Genomic DNA, 11,431 nt, shown 5'->3' with positions numbered 1-11,431 from the left:
ATCGGAGATGGGACGGAAATCGCAGATCGGGTCGCCGCGCCTGTCTCGAAAAAATTTCGCTCTCCATCTCTATCCCCACCAAAAAAATTCTCCACCATTAAGACCTCATTCAAAACAGTCTCCGCAAAAATTCCCGCCTCTTAAAAACTTTTGACTCCCCTGGGTACCCATTATCATTTCTAAGCCAAGGCATTTAACATGACAAAATGACAAATGACAAATAACAAATCCTAATTACAAGTAGATCTAATAGACTTAAATAATTATCCCAAGTGTATGTATAAATTAAGAATATCATTAAAAGAATATTATTAATTAACAACCTATCATACGCATGTCAGGTTTAATCTTATCTCAATAACAAAAAAATAAAAAAAGTTTAATCTTATCAACTTTTTCGTATTTTGGCCCTTACTTGCCTATCCAGCTTTTTATTCTCCACCAGACAACCGTTTCTTTTCACTTTTTGGTGAATAGAAGAAGCGATAATTGCATGAGTGCGTATGGTGGTGTGTGTCATGCATTTGATACTGCCATCTCTGATCATAAGAAAAAAATATAAATGACAGAAAAATTCGCAGTGACAGAAAGATTGTGAAACAATTCCAATTCTAAATCCTCTTCTACAGTCTCACTAATAATCATCCACCACAATAATAATAATAATAATAATAATAATAATAATAATAATAATAATAATAATGTATGACACTATTCTGTTTTCAAACAACCATGATTTGATCTCTCTTCCACATTCTTTTTCGTCATCAATTCCACCAATTCATTCATATTACATTAATAATTTTCCTTCTTTTTCGGCGCCCGAATCCTACGAACCGTGAAAGCCTTTGTCCACGTAACAAGTACGAGGTCAGAGTTTTAAGATTTCAAATTCTCTCTGTTGTTTTTTTTTATTTTCTATATATTTTGTTTTCAACATTCATATGGAGAACCGAATTCAAGCCAAAATCATAGAAACAGTGTGAATCGAGTGTCGGAGTTTTTTCTTTTGTAAATGTATTTGTTTGTTTTATTCTGGATTCTCTCACTCCAGACTAGCACTTTTGTCGTTTTATTCTACATTTGTATTTATTTTTTTCATTTATCACTTCGATAAAATAATTAATTTTTGTCGGCATAATAAACAACACTGATATAATTCACCCAAAAAAAAAAAATTAACACTCTTATATCGACTGAAACCATTTCAGTAGATAGAAGTGAAGCCATGGAATCTAAAGCTATTCAAAGGTTACAGTTTCCAGCCATGGTGTATTCAGATAAGGGTGGAAGAACAGTACCAAGTGGTTCTCTTAACATGTCTTGTGGTTTTATGGAACATAAGAAGCTTCGGGTTTTTGTTTCAGTGCCTTCGGTGAAGATTCAACAGAGAAAGCTCCCTTTGAAGATTGCATGTTCTTATAACAAAGTTCCAGGTTGGTAAGATAATTAATTAATGACTTTCTTAATATAATTTTTATTGCAATCATACTTTCGTGTTAATTTTTTTTTTTTTTTCAAATTTGTAGCTTCAACATTGAAATCTGAAAGCTTTAAGACTCCTCTCAGTGAAGAGTTGATTCTGAAGGTAAAAAAGTATGACACATTTCATCTTTCTTATGGTGTGGTTATGGATATGCCATTATTATCTTACTTGATTGAATCATTTAAATTTCAGAGTAAATCCAAAGAGGTGGAGCCGTATTTAAGTGGACGCTGTATATATCTTGTTGGTTAGTCTTTTGGTTCAAATACTCGTGCTTATGTTGTATACATTAATTACTATAGATGCCAAGTATAATTGTTAATTACTCTGGTCCTCTTCAATTTCTGGGTTTTGAGATTGCAGGAATGATGGGATCCGGAAAGACAACTGTAGGGAAGATTCTGTCACAAGTGCTTTGTTATTCGTTTTTTGATAGGTTGGTACTGTAATTAAGATCAGAAATTATTTCAAGGGAACAATATATGTATATAGTTCCACCTCAACATTTTCTGTAGCAATCTTTTTTCATGGGACCAGCGATACATTGATTGAGGAGGAGGTTGATGGAACTTCAGTAGCTGATATATTCAAGCACTATGGAGAGACTTTTTTCCGTGATAAAGAGGTCAGTTAAAAAATATCTTCAGTTTATGCGATATAAATCTCCTTACCTTTGTGTAATAAGGACACTTGTTATTGTATCATATCAATGTTTATGTGATTCTTTTGTTGTTTTATTATTATTATCACAATATAGCCATTCATTTTCTGTGGTTATTTTCACGGTTGCAGACTGAGGTGTTGCGGAAGTTGTCAATGACGCATAGACATGTTATATCCACCGGTGGAGGTGCTGTTGTGAGGCCTATTAATTGGTATACCAATTTAATCTTCATGTTAACGATGAACTCTTATGGAGATTATTGAGCCTTCACTCATACTTAATTATATGTGGAATTGCTAGGAAATATATGCACAAAGGGGTTAGCATATGGTTGGATGTACCTGTAGAAGCATTGGCTCAGAGAATAACAGCTGTAGGAACTAATTCTCGCCCACTTCTACATTCTGAAGTAGGAGATGCATACACTAAGGTAGTAACCAATATGAATTTGATCACAAAGTGGGGCAATTGGGATCAATATTGATTTTACACTTTGGATTTAATTTGCAGACTTTCATGCGTTTGTCTTCTCTTTTTGAAGAACGAAGCCAAGCATATGCAAATGCCAATGCCAAGGTCTCCTTGGAAAGTATGGTTCTCAATAATATTATTTCTTCTTCTCTAGTACCTTACTTAAATATGTGGGAATATAGCACTAGAGTAACATAACTATCTCATGGTATGCTTCCTAGAAAATCTGTATATGATTATTGTGTTATTTTGCAGATATAGCAGCAAAACTGGGCCAAAAAGATGTATCAGATTTGACTCCAACTGCTATTGCAATTGAGGTCATGTCACTTTCTGCCTTATTACCTTCTGATTCCTAAACTTAATTGTTTGCTCTTGATTACATACAATTGAAAACATTAGTAGAATTACCATTGGAACGCTTTCACTTATCTGACTTGAGGCTGTGTATTTCTCAGGCTCTGGAACAAATCCTAGGCTTTCTAAAGAGTGAAGATGGATATTGCTAGCTCAAGCTGGTTATAATTTCTCTTCAAACCTCATTTAGTGCAGGAGAATATGCTTTTCCTTTGTATTTGGAAAGAATTGATGTAATGCGGCACCAACATGGCACATATTTAATGTTCATGCACGATTAGTGTTACATAATTTGAGAGGAACTGGAAGCAGCAAGTATTCAGTATATACAGTTTTGATTTTATAATTTGAGAGGAACTGGAAGCAGCAAGTATTCAGTATATACAGTTTTGATTTTTTGTTCCATTATACAGCATGTGCATTGTAATATGATATGGTTATATCAGTTTTGTGCTATCCATGTGGCTGAGAGCCCTCACAGTCCAGGCACAACGACGCAATTATCAGGGGCGCGCTCTACCACTGAGCTAATAGCCCGTCGTGTGGGCCTCCCGCTGAGGCCCGAGGCCCGCTATGCCAAAAGCGAGAAAAACCCCATCCCTCTCTTTCTTTCTTTTTTTTCGCCCCATGTCCCGTATGACGACATGGGACGAAAAAAAAGAAAGTAATGAAAGTGATGGTCCTACTACAATAACAGAACGCCCCGAATAATTAACCCTTTTTCCAAGCAGGGTTTCGCGAAATCTTCCCTCTTTACCTACGCTTTCATACCTCTGCTCTTGTGGTAAAGTGACCCTAAATTCATTCTCTTCCACTTGGCATACACTGGTGTTCAATTAACATTATCTTGTCCATTTGCGCTTATGTTTAACTGCCCTCTCCAGAGATGAACAAATTTATTACTAGTTCATAAGCTTGAACAATAATAATATACTTAACTAATTATCCATACTAACCATACCAAAACTTTTTTTTAAAACCTTTTAGGTAATATTAATATATAATTCCTCTTGTTTGAGAATTTGGATTAGCAATTACTCTCTAAGAAATGTTTGGAACTTTGGATTACTGTCTAATAGTTAAGGGAACAAAATAGAATGGAGAAAAGTACCATATATAGTGGAATACACCATGGATTTATCTCACAAACACAACCTTCAATCTACAAGTTACTCATCCACATCCATAACGCAAACAAAGGGAATGTTGAACTATTAAAGTAATAAAATACACAAGGCAATATACAGTTGTAAAATGCACATACTATTTTGAGCAAACCCCATTTATTCATACAACAATGGAGCTGTAAATGGCACCTGATCAAACTAGAAAAGAACTTGTTGGATCAAGTGTCACAAAGCAACTGAAGAACAGTGCACAATAGAAGAGCCTTTGGGAACAGAAAGAACCTTCTGAAACCAATCAACCTCACCCCACAGTTCACCATTCTTCTTGCTAACTTGAATCTCAGCACACCAAATGTCCATGTCTTTCCCATTCCCACCACCACACTCCCACACCACAACCAACTTCCCACCCAAATCAGCCATGGTAGCACCACACAGAAACCGAGGCAACCCCTTATGCAACCCCTTCAGCTCTTTCCATACCCCACTCTTCACATCGAACCCTTTAATCTTCCCCAAGTAATCGTAGCAATAAAGAATATCATCCACCACGCACGCCCTCCCTCGCCACCCGAGGTCCAGCTCCGTTCCCACGCTCTCCCAAGCGCCGCATCGGGGATCCAACGCGATGCCGCCGCGATCCGCCATGGCGTACACCTTGCCGTCCACTACGGCGCTTGCGTGCATCCACTTCTCCCGAACCTCCGCGGGGCTCGCCACGCGCTCCCATTTCTCGGAGGCGGGGTCAAGAACCTCCGCCCAGTTGGCCGACCTGGCCCAATTGTCAGCGACGCAGCCTCCGATGACGTAAATCTTTCCGTCGACGACTCCCGCAGCGGCGAACTCGCGGCCGACGCGCATAGAGGGTCCACGTCGCCATCGGTGGAAGCGGCAGTCGAGGAGCCAGATGTGAGAAGAGGGAACGTCGTTAATGGAGCCGCCGATGACGTAAATGGTGGAGCCGAGAACGGCGTAGGCAGAGCCGATAGCGGGGGAGGGTTGAGAGGGGAGCGGGACGAGGAGGATGCGGGACGGGGTTCGATGGAGAGTGAACCAGAGGAGGGTGGAGGCGCGTGAGCGGAGCGTGAGGTAGAGGTGGTGTTGGGTGGAGTTAAGAAGAAAGCGGGCCTGGTAAAAGTGAGGGGAGGAGAAAAGGGAGTGGATGGGCTTCGAGACAAGGGAGAGGACGGGGTGGTAGGGCCTAGGGATGCGTGCTAGGCAGTTCAGTGCCACGTCATCAGGTAGGGAGGGGATCAGGCATATGCCCGTCGGAGGTTCTGATTCCGATTCTGAGGAGGAGGAGGAGGAGGAGGAGGACAACGACATCGTTGCGAGGGGGACTGGGGAGAGGGCCTAGACGGATTTGGGGCTGAATTTTCTCGTTTTGGTGGGTATCAGTCACTCTCTCTGTTTCGAGAAAGGCTAATTTTTTGGATATTATAAAAGGAGGAGTGTAATACATGAATCTTACACTAATTTGGTATAATACACTGATACATAAGTTGTTAATGTCATAAAAATTAGTGACTAACAATTTTAGAAAGAGAAAAAAATAAATTAAAATAAGACTAACGATTTAAAATAGGACAAAAAATTTTTATACTGACAAATTTTTACTTTTTCGTTCAATTAAACACAAAAAGGTAAAAAGTCAAACAGAATATTAAGACTATCACAAATTTTATGGACATTCTATTAAAGATTGCTACGATTTAACGAATATCATAAAAAAATTGGTTAGGAAAGGTCGAGTAAATAGATACTTTGCGGATGGGTAGGACGACCTGAGAAAAAGAAAAAAAGATGAAGAAAGAGAACAATAAGAATATCCACCTCAAACTCCTGAAAAACACATACATATGATTAATAGAGGATTTGCGAGAAGAGGAATATCAAAATCATCACAAAAAAAGCATCTAAAAGAGGTTTAAAGTTAGGGAAGACTATAGACTCTCCGACTTATCCACCATTTCGTTCACTAAAAAGGACGCTCAAGTGATAACACCTGGACACGATGATCCCGTAGTGATAAAAATGATCTTTGCCAACGCAAACTTTCATAGAACCTTAATAGGCTAAGGTAGCTCGACATATATTTTGTTCAAACTCGCTTTCGACAAACTTGGGTTGGAACAAAAGAATCTAAAGGTATACTCAGATAACTTTTTCGGACTGGGGGATACGCCGATTCGACCTCTTGGGTACATTTCTTTATATACCACTTTTAGAAAGGGTGCAAAATCAAAGACACTGAGCATTTATTACATTGTAGTCGATGTCACCTCAGCATACAATATCTTGATAGGTTGGTCAATTTTATGGATAGTCTTCTTAGATCTTTCTTTGCTTTTCACTCCTTATCCATTTTCCATCTCATCCACCCTCTTGATTGGAGTACTATATCAGTCTTCTTCTCACATATCCAAATCACTACGCAATTCTACAATCTTATCCAATAGCGTATAACTATTCATCTATCTTAACATCTTCATCTCTATCACACTTAACTTATATTCGTGTTCTCCTTTAACTACCCAATACTCTATATCATAAAGCATAGCTAGACTAATAACAGTTCGATAGAATTTATCTTTAAATTTTAAAGACACTTTTTTTTTTATCACATATAAAACATATAAAACCATGATGACATCAGAAATTTGTGGTTATGCCATAGCTGCTTGTGTGTGTTTTATTTATACATTATTAGAGGTAGGACTCAAAATGTTAGGCCAGTTATTTCCTATGGACTTCGTGTTGATAATAAATGTCATTTTTTATTATTTTTTATGAACATGGTTTATTTCACAAAACAATGCAAGAGCAAGAGCTTGGCTTTGTCATTTAAAAAAATAAAAAATAAAAACATACAATAATTTGAGAAAATTGCCCCACACCATCATGACATCAGACATTTGTGGATATGCCGTAGCTGCTGCTTTGTGTTTCCCAAAACGTTTCAAGGTATGGCATCAGATCACCAAACCAAAACATACAGCCAAGGACCCAGAACTTGCTAGATCACATTACAAATTTTGATAGAAGCATCCAACATTCTCAAATTTCTTGATCAGGAACTTGGCTTGCATTGATTAACACATCCGTACTTGTCAACTTGGGAACAAACATCAAGGGTTTAGCATTTTCCACTTCTCAACCGCTATGCTGCAGTGTCCAAGCAAACTCTTCTACTTTACTATCAGAAAAGGATTCAACATTCAACATCGGCCGTACATTGAAAGCATCTCCTTAAGTCTAGATGCTTCTCTCTCCAAGCTATCAAAGCTCACAGAACTTTCAATCCTCCAACCCCAGTTTCCAAACTGCATTGGTCATAAGATCAACAATTTCATAAATTTTATTATATCTTTTCGAGGCTAAAATGGTTCGCTTTTTCGTAGAGTTTAGTTGCTGGAACAAACTGAAAACTCGGAATAAACTTTTACCTGAGTGGCAGGAATGTTCATCCTGGCAGAACTCCCCAGTCCAAGAACATCTTGCATAGGTATTATTGTTGTTTGAGCAACAGAAGCCAGTGCTGTCTTGATTAGTGCCCAAGAAATGTCATCTGGCTCACTTAGTGAGAGATAATTTATCACCTGAAACATGAAATAAAGGCGATGAACCCCATCCGACTTGATTAAAAACTCGCATCTCACTATTACACACAGGCTTTAACACCCACATTTGATTTTTCTCCTTGCTTCAAAGCTTCCCACCAACCTTGGATCTGTAGCAGAAAGAATTTTCTTATCAATGTTTATTAATGTTAACTGCTAATATATTTGAAGACATACAATAATTTGGAACTAGATATATGTCAATATCATGTAGCTATCACAATGGGTAAAACACCATTATCATTATCATAAAGTTTAAAGAAAAATAGGTGCCCATATCACAAATCTTATATTATCAGTTGCATCAACAAAGCTTTTACATATTTCAAAGTGTATACCCAGGTCTCCTTTCCATGAAGAGAGCATGCTGTGTTAAGAAATGTAAGACAAGAAATTCTTACTGTGTCATTATCGTGAGTCCCTGTATATACAACTTGATTGCACTCATGATTATGAGGCAAATGTGGGTTGGCAGCATCACTTCCAAACCCTGGAGAATAAATAGATGATAAAATTATTCAGGAAATGAGACTTAGAATTACTACTTTAGAGCAGGACTGCAGGACAAGATACAATGGTAAACAAAATAAGCAATTAATAATGACCAAACTGGAGGACTGCCATTCCAGGTGCTCCAATGGATTTTCTTAGCTGAACTACATCCTCTGTGATAACTCCCTGTCATAAAATAACAACTCCAGAAAAGTTACACGGGCTTGCCTTAGAAAGATTCATATACTTATTTCACTGATATATGATTGACAAGCAACATCCGTCTCATGACAAATTATAAAATAACACAGAAACATTTAAGAATTTGTTATGATATTATGTACCAAGTCTTCTGCTGTAATATTAATTCTTCCAACTGCTCTGAAAATGGCATCAAAGAAGGATATCCCAGGTCCTACCTATCATTCAAATGATACAGAGCATATTATAGTTTGACCAAATATATTAAAGATAGAAAAAAATAATAGGATCTGACCTTCCACTTTCCAACCATAGCTACCTTTGCTTCTGCACATTATAGAGCATACACATGTTAAAAAACACATCACACCAGGTAAAATGTTGAAATAAACTTCGTGTAGACTCACCAGAGGGAACAGCCCAAAATCCAGCAAGTCCTCTAAAGTGATCGATCCTAAATTCATCATATAAATTCTGTGCACGGCGTATGCGGCGTATCCACCACGAGTATCCTTCTTTCTCCATGGCATTCCAATCATACAAAGGACTTCTCATTAAAATATGAAAATTTTAAAAAATAAGAAATCAGAGACCCAAATGAGAAAGGAGGCCTTACAATGTACTATGACATGTTAGCAATTATTACAATATAACGGTGGAGAAGATGGGGAAATTTTCTTAAAAATGGTTTATAAAAAGAATCAATCAGGATATTGTCATAGGTGGTTAAAGAGTTATGGAAAGAGAAGAGGAACAAAAATAACATAATCATGGGGAATGGTTGTTAAAATTGCCACATAACTTCAACAACAACTAAAAGTTCGCGAGAAAAAATTAAAAAAGATGGAAAAGGTTCAACTAGTAAATTTATGGCAAAATATTTATCCTGGGATTAAGATCACACCTGCCCCACAGCTGACCAGTTTCACTGAATGCATCGGGTGGAACTCCACTAACTAAAAGAGGAAAACCTTTCCTGTTCTGCCAGATAAGTAGAGATTTTTTATTATCACAAGGAGGAAAATGGGGTGAAAAAATGTATATCAGACAACGTCAGAGTCAGATTTTTTAGAGAAACTAACCAGTATAAACTGGTTCTTATTTGCCCAAACATCTGCACTATGATAACCAACATATATGGGCATGTCTCCCATTATCCTAATTCCCCTACTCTCTGCATAGTTACGAACTTTCTGCCATTGCCTTTGGAACAAGAACTGTTGAGCAATAAACACATTTATCTGCATTCAAAAGCATAAGTGACTCAGCAAAACAACTTCTGGCTACAAGTAGGAAGATATGAATCAAGTGTTAATTATAAATTATAACTGGAAAGCATTCATTATGATCTTACGAAGTGTCTTTTTTCTTGATAAATCTCTTCTAGAGCTGCAAGATGGCGGTTTCTTAGTGGTTCAGGCCAATTGTACCAGCTGATTGTATTTAAACTATCATCAATAGCAGCAAAATAAGCTGCATCTTCAAGCCAGCCTATACAACATGGAGAAGAGATCACATCATTACAAGAGAAAAACCTATGATAAAATTTAATCATTGTTCGCCTTGGAAACAATAACAACACCCATCCCTGATCTACTTCGTAAAGAGTTGACAAAGTTTTCCATGTCTAAGACTTGAAAATGGATCATAGAATATGTGTGACAACTGTGCATATCTAAGACAAGTGTCCTTACATGAGCTTTGGAAAAAGAAATCCATCACAAGACTGGAATTTTAATACTTATATATTTTCCTAGAAAAATCCTTGCTGAGAATTGAAGAATGTACTTAGCAGAGAGGAAACTGCATAACGTAGCAGGATCAAGAATCCCAACAAGAAAAAATAATAAAATATAAAAAAGAAAAGCAAGATATCAAAGAGATACTAATCTTACAGCACGTTTATTCAAATCAGATTTTGTTTGCAGACAAACATATTGAAGTCAAAGTAAATGTTTTACAAGCTAACATAGGCATGTTGGGATGTAAACATTAGAAGTGCAACTAACTGGGTTTCTTACTTGATATGTTAGGGTCCCTGCGAAAACTCTCAAGCTGTGTTTTGAGTTCCCCTTCACTTGAAATCAGCCTCTCTGCAGCCTATAAAAAGGGGTTAAAATAAAAGGAAAAATAAACATTAAGTACTGCGTTCATTATACCAAAGTTAAAGACATGATGTAATAATTTTATTTTAATTAGATGAAAGGGAAGAGTGGCAGTGATGAATATCTTACTTTAGTTATCAAGGGATCCTTAAGGTCAGCAACAAGTGAAAAATTCACCCGCTCAGCATGACTGCGTTCGTTTAAGAATATAACCATAAGAACAAGAAAAGCAAACAGGAAACACTAGAAAGGGGAGTGACAAAACATAGCAGTAAATCTCACATGGGTTCTGGAAGCTCATGCTTTTCCAATAATCCATCCTTAACAAGATCCTCCAGTGAGATAAGCAAGGTGTTTCCACAATTTGCATCCTTGAAAAAAAAAAGAAAAAAAGAAAAGCAGGTAAGCTTTCAGCACAAGAGCGTTACTTAAAAAAAATAAAAAATAAAAAAGAGTTGACACTCAATCTCAGTCAACTCCTCTACACATAAAAACAAAAACGAAAAGAGACAAAAACAAATAAATAAAATAAAAAAAATAGAACCTGGCCGGAGTAAGGGGAACCTTCTTCGTTAGCCTTTCTGCCAGGAGGCACAAGTGGTAGCACCTGCAACAAGAATTAGATATTTTCAGATTGAAATCATTTTCAAACAAAAAGAAGAAATCAACACGTTTTCGCAACCTGCCAAAGGGAGCAACCAGATTGATGGAGCCAATCAATGAAATGAAAAGCCTCTTGGCCGAGATCGCCGATGCCGTACGGTCCCCGAAACGAGGTCGGATGTAGAAGAATTCCGGCTCTTCTGCGATTATCGAGATCAGGTTTGGGAAGCCAATCGCCGTAATTTGGCGGCAAATCTTGACCGACGCTGAGTTTAGATATTGAAGCAGTAAAGGGTTCTTGGAGG

General features: G+C 37.4%; 3 protein-coding genes across 3 annotated transcripts; 1 reads left to right on the top strand and 2 right to left on the bottom strand.

The window, feature by feature from the left end:
* Positions 1-491: 491 nt before the first annotated feature.
* LOC107470287 (shikimate kinase 1, chloroplastic) lies at positions 492-3,366 on the top strand. Its single transcript, XM_016089680.3, has 11 exons — positions 492-870; positions 1,212-1,436; positions 1,530-1,588; positions 1,679-1,733; positions 1,850-1,922; positions 2,024-2,111; positions 2,279-2,361; positions 2,451-2,580; positions 2,661-2,739; positions 2,877-2,941; positions 3,080-3,366. Exons 2-11 carry the CDS (start codon positions 1,229-1,231, stop codon positions 3,128-3,130), a joined length of 891 nt encoding a protein of 296 aa, XP_015945166.2. The 5' UTR covers positions 492-870; positions 1,212-1,228; the 3' UTR covers positions 3,131-3,366.
* Positions 3,367-4,012: 646 nt separating this feature from the next.
* LOC107470285 (F-box/kelch-repeat protein SKIP6) lies at positions 4,013-5,562 on the bottom strand. The gene has a single exon (XM_016089678.3). It carries the CDS (start codon positions 5,429-5,431, stop codon positions 4,331-4,333), a length of 1,101 nt encoding a protein of 366 aa, XP_015945164.1. The 5' UTR covers positions 5,432-5,562; the 3' UTR covers positions 4,013-4,330.
* A 1,300-nt stretch (positions 5,563-6,862) lies between these two features.
* Positions 6,863-11,431, bottom strand: LOC107470283 (4-alpha-glucanotransferase, chloroplastic/amyloplastic; the record flags this gene model as incomplete). The annotated part of the gene is given in 16 exon segments (XM_016089677.2): positions 6,863-7,428; positions 7,552-7,704; positions 7,791-7,835; positions 8,127-8,215; positions 8,331-8,403; positions 8,562-8,636; positions 8,714-8,745; positions 8,826-8,965; positions 9,323-9,399; positions 9,501-9,659; positions 9,773-9,909; positions 10,440-10,518; positions 10,653-10,713; positions 10,806-10,894; positions 11,068-11,130; positions 11,206-11,431. Coding segments are annotated over 16 exon segments (1,603 nt in total), but the record flags the coding sequence as incomplete, so codon positions are not given.

This window comes from Arachis duranensis, chromosome 10 (genome assembly GCF_000817695.3).
Source record: "Arachis duranensis cultivar V14167 chromosome 10, aradu.V14167.gnm2.J7QH, whole genome shotgun sequence".
NCBI lineage: Eukaryota > Viridiplantae > Streptophyta > Magnoliopsida > Fabales > Fabaceae > Arachis > Arachis duranensis.
Note: the sequence above shows the minus strand (reverse complement) of the source record. Positions and strands in the feature narration are given on the sequence as shown.